Below are 13352 nucleotides of genomic sequence, written 5' to 3'. Positions count from 1 at the left end.
GTCATCATTTCATAGAAATTTGACGTTTAAAATAACCCGTGCACCGTCTGGGCTATCAAAATCGCTGCAAACTTGATTTGACTCTATTTGTCCTTTATGTTTTTTATATATTTAAGAAAGCTAATGGAATTCATTTCAAGTGGTATGGGCATTTAATGAGGAGGGATGAATGCCATATAGGAAAAATAATGTTAGGAATGAATGTTGATGGACGGAGAGCGGATGGTAGACCCAAAAAACGATGGATGGATTGTGTGAAAGAGGATATGAGAAAGAAAGGAGTGAGTGCTGAGGTGACGAAAGATAGAGGAGAATTGTGCCGACCCCACATAACGTGGGATAAGGGCAGGAGGAAGAAGAAGAATGCAATTCATTTCAATATTATTAACAATTTAAAACTATGTTTTTTTGTTGCTCCAGTCATGGTAATGTATGCCGCCATTAATGTTAAAACAAACAAATATCAATGAAAACATAAACGTAAGCAGCTCTTTGGCTCTTGTTTATGGTAAAATGTTACCAGCGTTTAAAAACTAATGGTAAATACTTGCTTTACAGGATTTGTCTATACCATCCCATTAATGGTGCCAGTCCCATCACAGGGGCATTTACTATACCTACTGTATAACTACTCAACTGTAGGTCAGTAAGGACTACAACTAATATTTTTTTTGGTTTTGACTTTTTAGGGTTCCGTACGAATTCATGTGGCCGATGTCCAAGGGGAGGGGCATACATTTAGTTAGTTTTATTCTCTAGACCTCACACCTTGGCGATACCCACGGACCCCATGGCTAAGACCCATATTTTTTTAAAGATTTTTTTTCATAAAGAAAGGTCTTCATTAGGGTTTAAATGAAAAGTGACTGACACTAAATTGTTTATGTTAACAAAACGAGGTAAAAAGAAAGCATCGAAAGTGGACTGGTCGACTTTTACTTTTAATTTTAATGTTGCGGCTTCTGAGTTAATTAATCAATTTAAAAACATATGAAATGCCATAGACAACATTATTATTAAGGAGTGTACGGAGAATTAAAATACTGGACGCAAAAATGTTACAAGTATATTTTTTGCTTTTTTACTTTTGAATGAAAATGTCGTCAATGATATAAGTAGATAGGTACAGTAGAATACCGTAATACTTTGTAACTACATATAAGATAATTTTTACACCAAAGGTAAGGTTTAATTTTAAGATACAGGTAAGTCACCTATTTTTATACTTCCCAAAAGCTTAGTTTTTGCAAAAAAACATAATTCTACAAATACATAAAAAAATTACGAAATTGCATCGTGATTAAAAACACACAATAGGATCGAGTCTGCAAATGCCATAGCAACGTGCATAATTTCGGATGTTGGTAACTTGTTTCCAATAATATGAATATTAATTTAAAGACATAATTTTAGTTCATTTGTGGAATGGCAAATTATTTTAGTATATTCATTGGTACGTGGGTTCATTTTGTATTGTATGGGCATCGAAAGCGTAAAAGTTAACTGGCAAAAGCTAGGGCAATTTTGAGTGCTACAAAGTATTTTTAAATGCCTACCCTCATGTGGGGCTTTTTCGAACTATGTATGTAATCAATCAATCAAATAATAATACAGTTTTTTGTGCACAGTGTATTCGGCCCACATACAGGCATGCAAATATTGAATTACAATTTTAAATCAATATAATCAAAATCCATTAAATAAGAAAAAGTAATGTTAATTAATAAAAAATAATAAAAATAAACATTAAACAATACAAATTAAAAAATAGTCCCATTACATTCAATAAATTCCTTAACACAATAATAACATTTGTCCAATAGCCAATTTGTCAGTGCACGCCTGAAGAGAGGTCACTGTAGTGACCTTACTTCTTCAGGTATGCGGTTATAAATTTTGATGCACATGTTAAAAGCATTTCGTCTGTAAATAAAAAAAAAAAACCGAGCGGTTTAACTAGTCCATTTAGTACTAATTGTTAGTACTAAATGGACTAGTTAAACCGCTCGGTTTTTTATTTATTTAAAGAAGAATTCTAATTAAGAGGCTGTTAAGCCGTTTGCCGCACGCCCATTTAAAATCAGATAATCTAATGACCGCAAATTGTTTGACGCGGTAAACGCAGCGGTAAGCGCATTGTCATTTTTCCTAAATTCGAGCCGATTTCGTCCAATCATGTATCGAGTACAGCCACGGTCTTTGAAATATAATTAATATTAACATTTTTTTTTGCTTTACTAAAATAGATAGTTTTTTTTTAATAACCTGCTTAAGTAACATCAATTTCAACGAAATTGGGTGTTGACAGCCCCTTAAGCTTTGAATTCGAATATTATGTTCTAAACTTAGTCATTAAAACAAATGCTTACCCATAGTAGGTACTTAATTGATGGTATTCATATTAATTAATGTTTTTTTGGTTTGTCTCAAGTCTTGTTGTTTACATAGTTTAACGCGACGTCATCCATATAAGGATTGTCTCTAAGTAATATTTTTTGTTGACAATGCGCTCTTGTAAACTACATATTAGGTATGTATGGATTACTTTATTATTATTTAAAAAGATGCATTTATATTGAAAACGTTTAAAATCTTAAGAATCTTATCTAAGTATTAAATCATTATCCAAGAAATCAGTATTTCCAGGTGAAAAACGTATATAGGTATCCATAATTCACTCAACGTTGAATAATTGAATACAAATACACCACAAATCAACAAGTTGCAGTTGGTCAATTGTGGAACTAATGTTACCCCCGTATAAAATGTACGGCTAAGGTACAAGAGAGCGCTACTATTAACCGCATTTATAACTTTGTAACAAAATGATGAATGGAAAAAGACGAACTGAATGGAAAAAGATGATTTAATAATTGCAGCAAAGAAAAATTACTATAGGTTAAGTAATGTTGTCATGTTTGAGCTCATTGCCCACTATGCACGCAAAAGTATATAATATTATGGTATTCTTGCGGTTTTTTCTGCTGCACGAGTAAACCTAATGAGTTTTTATTAGTTATTTTGCCTATTGTTATGTGAATAGACTAAACGACTGGTTTTTATGCATACTATACATGGAAATAAATTACAAGGTTAGCCTGATAGTCTCAGTTCAGTGATCAGTCTCAGGGTGGAAAAATTATAAGATTTCTTAGCGTTAAAATTGCCGACTGCTTTCATCCCATAGAGAATTATCAAAGTTCCTTAAAAAATAAATTAACTAATGGGGCATAACGTTAACAGAATGGTTACAAAAAATCAACTCAAATGTTAGGTATTTTGAACGACGTTCAAAAATAGCTTTTAAAATTAAAAAAGGGAGTTCCTGAAACAAGCAAATATGAACCCAGATATCGCCCAAAATCGCTCAGAATGGAGAAAACGGACAAGGAGAGCGGACCCCAGATGATGGGAAATGGCGCAGGCAGATGATGACACTCAAAACCTATTTTGCACTGTATTTTAAGGTTTGTTAACATTCAAACATTTCAAATCATAGGCACTAAGTGTCAAACTACGACTTATGTACCAAGGGTCATAATTATGACTTTGTTCTATATAACAAAACATTAAAAAATGGCTCTTATTTCGTTCTCTTAAAGTCCATAGTGACCACCGGGTGTAATTAAAAACCGAAGTTCTAACGAGCGGGGTGTCCTTGCCTCAAAAGAGAACGCTTGTCCTTAGTACTGTTCGGACAAAAGGTCTTAAACGCCATGATTTTACTTTGAACTTATGTCGAATAGTTTCAAAGTTGTCTGGTAAAGTCGCAGTTTAATGAATGTAAACAATATCAGGATATCGGGACCTTTATTCAGCGCACAAAAATATAATCCCAATCTAATGTTTGCCATTGTGAAGTTATAGTTTTTAAATTTGAAACAGCTCATTTATCATGAAGATTTTGATCATCGATAACCGAATTCTTAGAGGAGATTGTGTGACCAATTTTCATAATAAATCGGAGACTATCTTGTTACCTCCACAGGCCTCGTGGCGAGTTTCTTACTCTATTGGACACTTTTTCCTGATTGCAGATCCAACTGACCGACCACTCTGAATAGAAATGGAATTCATATTTTAAGAATTCTGTAAAACCACACAACAATGTCCAAAAGCTTTTAGCTATGGTTCACAATTGAGAGGAAATACTAGCTGAGCCCCTGCTCACATATGAAAATTTTAGGTAAATAGTCGATAAATCCTGGGTAAAAATCTCAGAAATCGAGGTTTTGTTCTGGACATTTTCCTCCTCCACAAGTTAACCGTATAGAAATATTGGGAACGGAATGAAAAAAAGATATGTCTGACCGTTTTGATTTTTGCGTTTATTTTTGCCGATTTTGTGTGCGTCTGTTTAGGGCGCGTTTATTTGGCAGCTTTTAGCGATTTCGCCGTTTTAAGTAAGTAACCTAGTTCTTATAACAACTGGTATTTATAACATTGAACTCATAAAAGAATTATTCATCTAGGGCCCAAATCCAGAGAAGAAATGGTCGAGAACGTTTGTATAGAAAAAAGACCACTGATGATTCCTTTTAACTCGAGTAGCTTCGTGCAAGTATTATTTGAATGTCGCAGTATTAAGGCAAAAAAAGAGTTATACTCGGACAATATCTAAAATAATATTAATATAATATTAATACTGATACTCAGGGCCACTGGCGCCACCAGGGTTAACCACCAACTCAAGGTTAACCAGTTAAACCCGCAGTTACCAGTACAATGTAACCCTGGGTTAACGGTTAACTCCGTGTAAGTGGCTAAATAAAGATTGGTGCAAGTGCCCCTTAGTTATTTAGTTTTAACTTGTTGACCATAGTTGTAATTTTTATTTATTTATTTATTTTATTTATTGTAATACTAGACTTTAGTTGGGTGGTTTTACGGTTCTGTAATTTATTAATTTTTGAGGATTTCTGTCAAGAGATTCACTGACCAAATATGATTCCGTGTATAATCAACATGTCAGTAAGATTCAGAATAGCGCCTCAGCTAAATATTAGTAAGCGGTACGAATTTATGGCTAATTATATGCGGCTAAGGGTAGCCGTTATGTATAGTTTAGATAACTTAAAAATAAATATATGTTCACCACATCAGCTCGTAAAGGCGCTCTTTATTCTTCAAAAACTAACGAGAAAGTTGCATTTTATCCGCAAGAATGGCAAAGTAACGAAGGTTCACTTTTGGAATCTTCCGCTTGCTCGGGTATCAATATTAGCATGAGAAGTTGACAACTATGTCCCCTTGTAAAACAAATAACTATAAGAGCCACTTGGGCGATCCAGGATTAACCACTAACTCGGAGCTAACCGGTTAAACCCAGAGTTGTTATTGGTTAACTCAGAGCTAGTTGGCTAACCCTGGACCGCGCAGGACCCCTAAATGTACTCGTTCATTTAAACGTTATTTTTTATTGATGATTCAGTAATTAAAAGATAACACGCAAGCCAATCAAGCCGTTGTAGTTAAGTTTGACGAGGGAGTACCTTCGTTATGACTGTGCTATTAGATAATGGATTTTTTTATATCAAATTATAAAGGCCTGTTCCGCAATAAACTTGATAAATGCTTTTTGTTACGAACATACGGTAGAAGACAATTATGTAGAGTGATCTCATAAAAGAAAATGCTGAAAATTTTGCGTTAGGAGTAGGATTTATCGGAAAATAAACCTTGGGATTTGATGCAGTAGCTGTATAAATAACATGCATAATTGCTAAGCAAAATATCTAATTCACGTTTGGACTTTGGTCCGCAATTGGATACTATATTTGGCTCGCAGAAGGTTGGAGTAGGGAGGAAATCTGGAGCTATTTCATTTCAGTTATTTGTATATATTCATATGTTTATATATATTTTTTCCTATACCAATAAAACGAACTAAGAGTGTTTTATCGCGTGACAACACTATTATATTGTGATTAATCCACCTCCTTTATATAAGTTTTTGCCGATTGAAACCATTGAAATCACAAAAAATACTTGACCTTGTTTTTCCCGAGTATTTTTGTAAAACTGACTGATAAAATACTTATTAGACAATGTCTAATGTCATAGACTGCTCAAAGTAGGTAACAATTCAGTTCTACATATGACGCTTAGTCTATAGTGAAGTAGTCTATGTCTAATATTTGATAGAAAAAAAATTGTTACTTATTTTGGTGTCAATTGCATGTCTTATAAAGTATATATTTTTTATTATCATAAATATATTTTAATTGGTTAGTTTTCAAGTTCGATGATCCTCTCATTTTGATATATATTTGTACAATAAACCTTACTTAAATACCTAGGATTATTCTATTCTATTCTAGGATTCTTTATTTAAGTGTTAAAGGTATACCCTACTTTTTTGAGAGTACTAATGCAAACATGGTTAATAATAAGGATTTTTAACCATGAAAATATCATTAAAATAAACGCTAAATAAAAGTACACTTACAAATGTAATTATTACTCTAATTACAATTATGATGCAATTCTTATCTTAACTCGTGGTTAATTATCATGTTATTCATAATTATTATTGCTTGTAATCTTGTTATATTAAAGTCAGTAGCAATTTTATTTATATTACTCTCACGTGTATGCTAAATTGCACATTTATTTATATTTTATTTAATACTCAGTTCCTTTCTAATTATTAGCATTCATTTTTTTATGCTATGTGGTCAAAGGTTGAGTGGCTCTGTTTTTGCATTAAATACGCTTTGGTATTTATGGAATTAACGTTTTGGTAAAAATACATATTTACGCAATTAGCTATTGAAACAACATTACTATATTGACTATGATAACTATTATACAACTCAAATAAATATAAACATTTTTATATCTAAGATTCCAAAAAAACACGCAATGCGTTGAGACTCATCTGTGAGCAGATACGCGCGAAAAACATAACCTCCATCATCGTTGATCATTATTACTTATTTCAGCAACATATTTTACTCAAAAATCTGTGCCTACTATTTATCAAAGATTAATGTTTATAGTAAACAATATACCATTTTATTCATAAAAACTTTTAAAGATGCCAATTAGTACTTACACCGATCCAGAATAAACTTTTTAAACGTTCACATTTAACTTTTTTAGCAATCCGCAAAAGACACGTTCGAGTACTTACAGGGGTGCGATCGAAAATTAAAATTTGAAAAAGAAAATGGCGGTCGCGTGTCCGCGTTCCCGTCTTGTGGCTGACTGAGCTGTGGCAATGCAACAGATGATTTTTGTACATGAATGGCAAGTTTTCATTGCGCGTGTGTGAAATCGATCGGCTGTCGAGTAACGGATTTGTCACATTCAATATTTAACTCTATTCATGAAGAACTACAGATCAAAATCAGATGCCCGTAATACTGTTACGATTTAGGTTTATGTATTTGTTGGAAAATTTACTTATATCCGTCTGATATAAAGTTGAAATTTGATTGCAATGAGCTCGCTTACTAATAACATGTCTCATTAGATTTGGGATTCTATGGAATTTATTTTAAAGTTGATGTTAGAACGTACGTCACAATCGTTAAGTGCGAAACGTTGGATTTTCAAATTGGGTGAAAAATCGGAGAATACCCAGAGGATATTCTCCTAATAATCTAATGTGTTGAAGATATTTCCTGGAACGTTTTAAATATTGTTATTGGAGGTTTTTAACAAATTAATTGTTATGATGATTCATTTGGGCCTGTTCGACTTTTAATGACTTTTAGTAAAAAAAAAAATAGGTACAGTCAAGTCAATTTATAATATACAAATATTATATATCTTTTTATTCTCCTCGTGCTATTTTTTAATAATTAATATATGTAACTCATTAAAATTTAAAAGTAAATCCAAATTAAAATGAAAACTAAATAAAGGGCGTGGAATTTAACAGAAGATTACCTAGTTAATTCCTCTGCGCAATCTGTATGGCTACCTAATCCCGAAAAGTGCATTGGAATATATACAAAAAGACACCTACTGTCAACTGTCGAATAATAAGTACAAATGGCGGCAAACTTAGTACAACGCCTTCACCCAATAACTTACTTAATTTTAGATTCTATCAACTACCAATAGTCCTTACACCCTGGCGGGTGCTGCCTCTGTGTGTGTGTCCCGCGACATGGGCAAGAGCAGCACCCTCTCGGTGTACCCCTTACATTTCATTAAGTGTCAAAAGGGCATCTACGTGTTGGCTTCGGCTCCGTGCACGCCTTCTAAAGGTCCGGAAAATCATTGCTCCGTAATGGGAAAGAAGTATAAATGGCGGACTTAATATAATATTAAGGAATTTCAACTCAGGGAAAAGCCAAGCTTGCTCAAGATCTTTATTTACAATTACGTTAACGGCACCAATCATGGGACATTTAAGAGACAATTTGGAGTATTTTTGATATTTCACCGACATTAGTGAAATTTCTACCGCTTTATGCTTTAAAAGTTGAATGTCCAATTCGTCCTTTATGTTTTCTATGTAGTTAATGAAAGTTACTTCAATTGGTTTCAATATTATTAACCAATTAAAACTGTGTTTTTCTTGTCCAGTCATGGGATGTATGGCGCAATTAATTTTCAAACTAAAAAATATCAAAGAAAAATTAAACTTAAGCATCTCTTTGGCTCTCGTGTATGGTACAATGTTGCCAGCGATTAAAAACTGATAGTAAATACTTGTTTTACAGAATTTGTCTATACCATCCCATTACTGGTGCCTGTTCCATTATAGGGGTTTTTACTATACGAGAAAGTGTTATTAGGAAGTAACCCAGAAAAGGTTCCACACGTCTTATTTGATTTACAGACACCTGCCTCACATTATTGACGTCACTGGGGAAGCCTGGCGGGTAAAACCAGAAGTTTAAGGCCCGCAGAAAGTGAGGATGTCATAAAGGTAACTCGGTTGTTAACATATGTGACGTCAAAACACATGATAATTGCGATTTTCCCTACGTTTCTTGAATGCTAAGTGCAGTTAAGGTAAATACCTGTTTTTTTAGAAACATACATTTAGGTTTGATAAGTATTCACAATAACCTTGTTTTAACCCTTTTCCAGGCTGCACCAATCCACAAGGTTTGCCAAAAAATCCAAATATATTCCAATTAATCCAACTTTGATGATTCATTCGAAGACAAGTAACATTTCCTGCATCCACTCCACTGCTGTTTTATTTCTTTGTACGAGCCCGACAGACATCAATTAATATTCATATTAGGATCGAAAGTACGATGTAAATATTTGTTTGTACCAAAGAGAATTGATTAAGAAAGGTAAATTCTAATAAAAAAAACGTGGCTCTTAGTTTGACATCCAATTCAGATGGCGCTGTACTGTGTCATATGTTTTGCGGTCACTGAATTGTCAAACGTCAACTTTTGACAATAAGAGTTACCGCAAGATGTATGCAGCTGTACAGCGCGATATCGTTTACCTGTCAAATTCGAAGCACAAAACTGTTTTAGATTCTGTAAAATCTTACTCAATCAATTGTATAGGTATTTGGTTTGTACAGAATGTTATAACTTCTACATGCTTTGTAAAGGTTCTTAATAAATAAATGAAAACTTAAAAACGTCATAACTTTATCTATTGAATAGCATAATTTTTGTTTTACGAAGAACCCACTTTTTTTTTTACATTTATGGCCTGGATGCGAGTCCTTTAAGCCAGAAGAACCCACTATGTTAGGTTACTACAGTCAGACCAAGATAAGTTGGCCACGGTTTTGACAGCCCAGACAGTGCAAGTGTTATTTTAAACGTCACTTGCTGCCAAAATCGCTGCCAACTTAACTTGGTCTGAATCTAAGAATGTAGGCATTAAATATTTCGAACGAAACACATCTACGCCTTTGGATTTTAGAATATTTATTCTATGATTTTGAAGGCTATTGACATTCGTCATATGTAGGTATGACTTGTTTCCCACGGTTTGAGGAAAATTATATTTTCCTCATTCATAATGATTAAATAACGAATTAATAAATAAGGTTAGTAATGTCAGTAAATGGAATTAAATTAATTGCGTGACTAGTTGTATTTTCCTTAACTTAAATGGAAAACACCTAACGTAGGTTAGTCCGTATCTTAATGAGACTAAAAGGTTACCGTAGAACAAAAGGTTATTTTTTTATAAAATGACTAGTTTAATTGTGTATGCTATTTGGATTTTGTAAAATAGACAATTTATTATTGAGTCTTTTGTTTTCTGTGTATTAATTTGTAAATTAAGTAGTTTAATATAGCTGTAATGTTTAGTACTTAATATAGCTGTAATGTTTAGTACTTAATATATCCTTTGCTTAAATTTATATAAAATTAAAACTTTTAAATACATCAAATGACACTATATCTGATATCACTCAATCAACAAGATAACTACCAGTCTCATTTATTCTGTCGTCGTATGTCGACCGGTCTGGCCTAGTGGGTAGTGAACCTGCCTATGAAGCTCATGGTCCCGGGTTCAAAACCTTTGTGTGATGAACACGGATATTTGTTTCTTAGTCATGGGTGTTCTATGTATTTAATTTAAGTATTTATAATATATTATATATATCGTTGTCTAGGTACCTACAACACAAGCCTTATTGAGCTTACTGTGGGACTTAGTCAATTTATGTAATAATGTCCTATAATATTTATTATTATATGTCTTTCCCATCACGGAACAATGGTGCTCCGGACCTTTGGGAGGCGTGCGCGGAGCCGAAGCCAACACGTAGAGGCCCTTTTGACACTTTAATGAAATGTAAGGAGTACACCTAGCGGATGCTGCCCTTGCCCGTGTCATGGGACGCACGCAGAGGCAGCACCCGCCAGGGTGTAAGGACTATTTGAGGGTTGATGGAATCTAAAATGAACTGGGCTATTGGGTGAAAGCGATGGACTAAATACTGGGCTATGGGATAAAAAACCGGACGCCTGCCTAATAAAAGGGTATTCAATTTTATTTCCGGCAGACGGTGACTCGCCCCCACAAGATGGGCCCCCACAAAAAGCGACATCTAGGATGGCTCAAGGGCAACACCGGTGTGAGGGCTCAGGGGTGTCGAGAGGTGTACGCCGCTTTCTACCCAGTGGCTGCGAGCAGCCACTGTGCCAACTCGCGTCTTATGCAATTTTTCACTTCCACCCCTGGAGCTTATAGCTCTAACGACTCCACTTTGGCCGGCCGGCTAAGGCAAGCCAGAGGCAGAGAATCCTGTCCCACCCACCCTCCTTGCGGCTAACAGAACTCCCCAGGAGCACTCGGGTACGTGAGGTCGCTACTCCCCAACAGCTCGCCACAAGCTGCCCTGCGTTGACTGATTGCACTAGTAAAACCAGCGGGCGATGGGGTCGTCACATCCCTACGCCTTTTTATTATTATTATTATTATTCTGTTTTAATAGTCATATTAAAACAAAATTTAATAAAATATATACTAACTAAATTAAATCTAAGAAAATTAAGTAAAAATGCCCACCTGTGAAGGGGTGACTTTTTAATTTCGAGCGTACGATTTCGTGTGTACAGTGTACTTCTCGTGAACTCAGAATCTTGAAATTTGGTACGAAGCAACGTCTTATAGCACAGATAAAGGAAAAATTGCGAAAACCGTAAATTTTTAGTTACATCAACTATGACTCGATTATCGTGATGGGTGAACTTTTACTTATATACCTACAGGTTTGTACGGAACCCTCAGTGCGCGACTCGCACTTGGTCGGTTTTTTTATCATTTTACCTACTTGTTTACTTTAAAACATTTTATCGATAACGGAAAATAAAAACCTTACAGGGTGGATGCCAATCATTCATGCTCCGTAGCGTAGCGTAGTTATCTCTCTCTATCACTTTTCCATATTAGTGCGACAGAGACAGTTTCGTTTCGTTCGCTACGGATGGGAGCGTTAACCCAGATCCCTCAGAGAAAAATCGGCCAAGAGCATGTCGGGCCATGCTTAATGTAGGGTTCCGTAGTTACCATTCTGTCGGAATAGGCTAAACGGGGGGGGCTATTAGTAAGTATCATGTACCTACATGGGAGTACCTTCGCAGCGCTTTGTAGGTACGTATTTTTACTAAGACTTTTTGCAATAACTCAAAAACGGCTGGACCGATTATAGTTCGGTATCGTTTTCATTAAAAGTATTTATTAAGCTTTTAAATAACATATTTTTTTGGATCTACGGCTCAAAAATTAGAAGGGAGCCCGGATACATTTATTTATTTATTTATTTAATCTTTATTGCACAAAACATGACGGTACAAATGGCGGACTTAATGCCTTAAGGCATTCTCTACCAGTCAACCAATGGTTTAAACCAGAAAGATTAAGTAGGTGCAGTGTCTTTTAAAGTAAATGAATTTGTAACCGAGACTTTATATGAATATAAACTACATATTTTTCTTTCGGAGCAATATTTCCGTAAATATTCATTTTATCAAAAAAATGTTGTTGGGGACCCATATTGGCCGTATATCAACGACTATCTACCCGACGATACCCCAGACTATTGGGTTAAAGTGAAAAAAAAAAACAATACTCATGCTCTGAAAGTGGATCGTTGTTGTTCTAAAAAGTGTGCAGAAAATGATACGTTTCTGCTTTAGAGCGCTGTAGTTTCTAAGTACGTTTTTTTTTCTTTTTTTACCATAATTAATTTAAATAAAATGTTTCATTCTGATAAATAATTCCCATTTCAATAAATAAAGATTTTTTTACCGAAATAGTTGAAAGTACTCCTCAAGAAATACTATTGAAGTTTAAACTCAGCCGTGTTTTTAGGGTTCCGCACTCAAAGGGTAAAACGGGACCCTATTACTAAGACTCCGCTGTCCGTCCGTCCGTCCGTCCGTCTGTCACCAGGCTGTATCTCATGAACCGTGATAGTTAGACACTTGAAATTTTCACAGATGATATATTTCTGTTGCCGCTATAATAACAAATATTATGAATAAAATAAATATTTATGGGGGCACCCATACAACAAACCTGATTTTTTGCCGTTTTTTGCGTAATGATACGGAACCGTTCGTGCGCGAGTCCGACTCGCACTTAGCCGGTTTTTTTAATGCACATGTATTTTACTTTACTCGTATTCGAAATGAAAAATAGAGCTTTAACTCGGGTGAAAGGCGCCATTTCAGTCTCGGACTATTGGCACGCTCAAACGCATTGAGTGCCGAACTACCTCGACAGAAAGGTGTGCTTTTCATCCTTTTGGTCAATCAAATAATGAAAAAAAAAAACCGTTTGTATATGGTAACCTAAAATAATTTTTATTTTACCGTTTTGTCGCCATGCATGATTTATGTATCACTAAAGATCAAGGAGCAGAGCCGCGGACGGACAGACGGACGGACATGGCG

At 34.8% G+C, this 13352-nt stretch overlaps 1 protein-coding gene across 3 annotated transcripts in view; it reads right to left on the bottom strand.

Annotated features, from left to right (window-relative positions):
- Positions 1 to 13352, bottom strand: part of LOC133531094 (GTP cyclohydrolase 1) — a 35561-nt gene that overhangs the window by 11318 nt on the left and 10891 nt on the right. Inside the window, exon 1 of one of the 3 annotated variants that reach the window (XM_061869197.1) lies at positions 7136 to 7288. The exons of 1 other annotated variant lie outside the window; for it this stretch is intronic. In XM_061869197.1, coding sequence (XP_061725181.1) covers positions 7136 to 7246 — 111 coding nt within the window. In that variant the 5' untranslated portion in view covers positions 7247 to 7288. Of the gene's footprint in view, positions 1 to 7057; positions 7289 to 13352 lie in introns of those variants that run through there. One more of the 3 variants, XM_061869196.1, reaches the window with a different exon arrangement.

The sequence above is a fragment of the Cydia pomonella genome, chromosome 24 (genome assembly GCF_033807575.1).
Source record: "Cydia pomonella isolate Wapato2018A chromosome 24, ilCydPomo1, whole genome shotgun sequence".
Lineage (NCBI taxonomy): Eukaryota > Metazoa > Arthropoda > Insecta > Lepidoptera > Tortricidae > Cydia > Cydia pomonella.
This window is presented reverse-complemented; position numbering and strand designations above follow the sequence as displayed.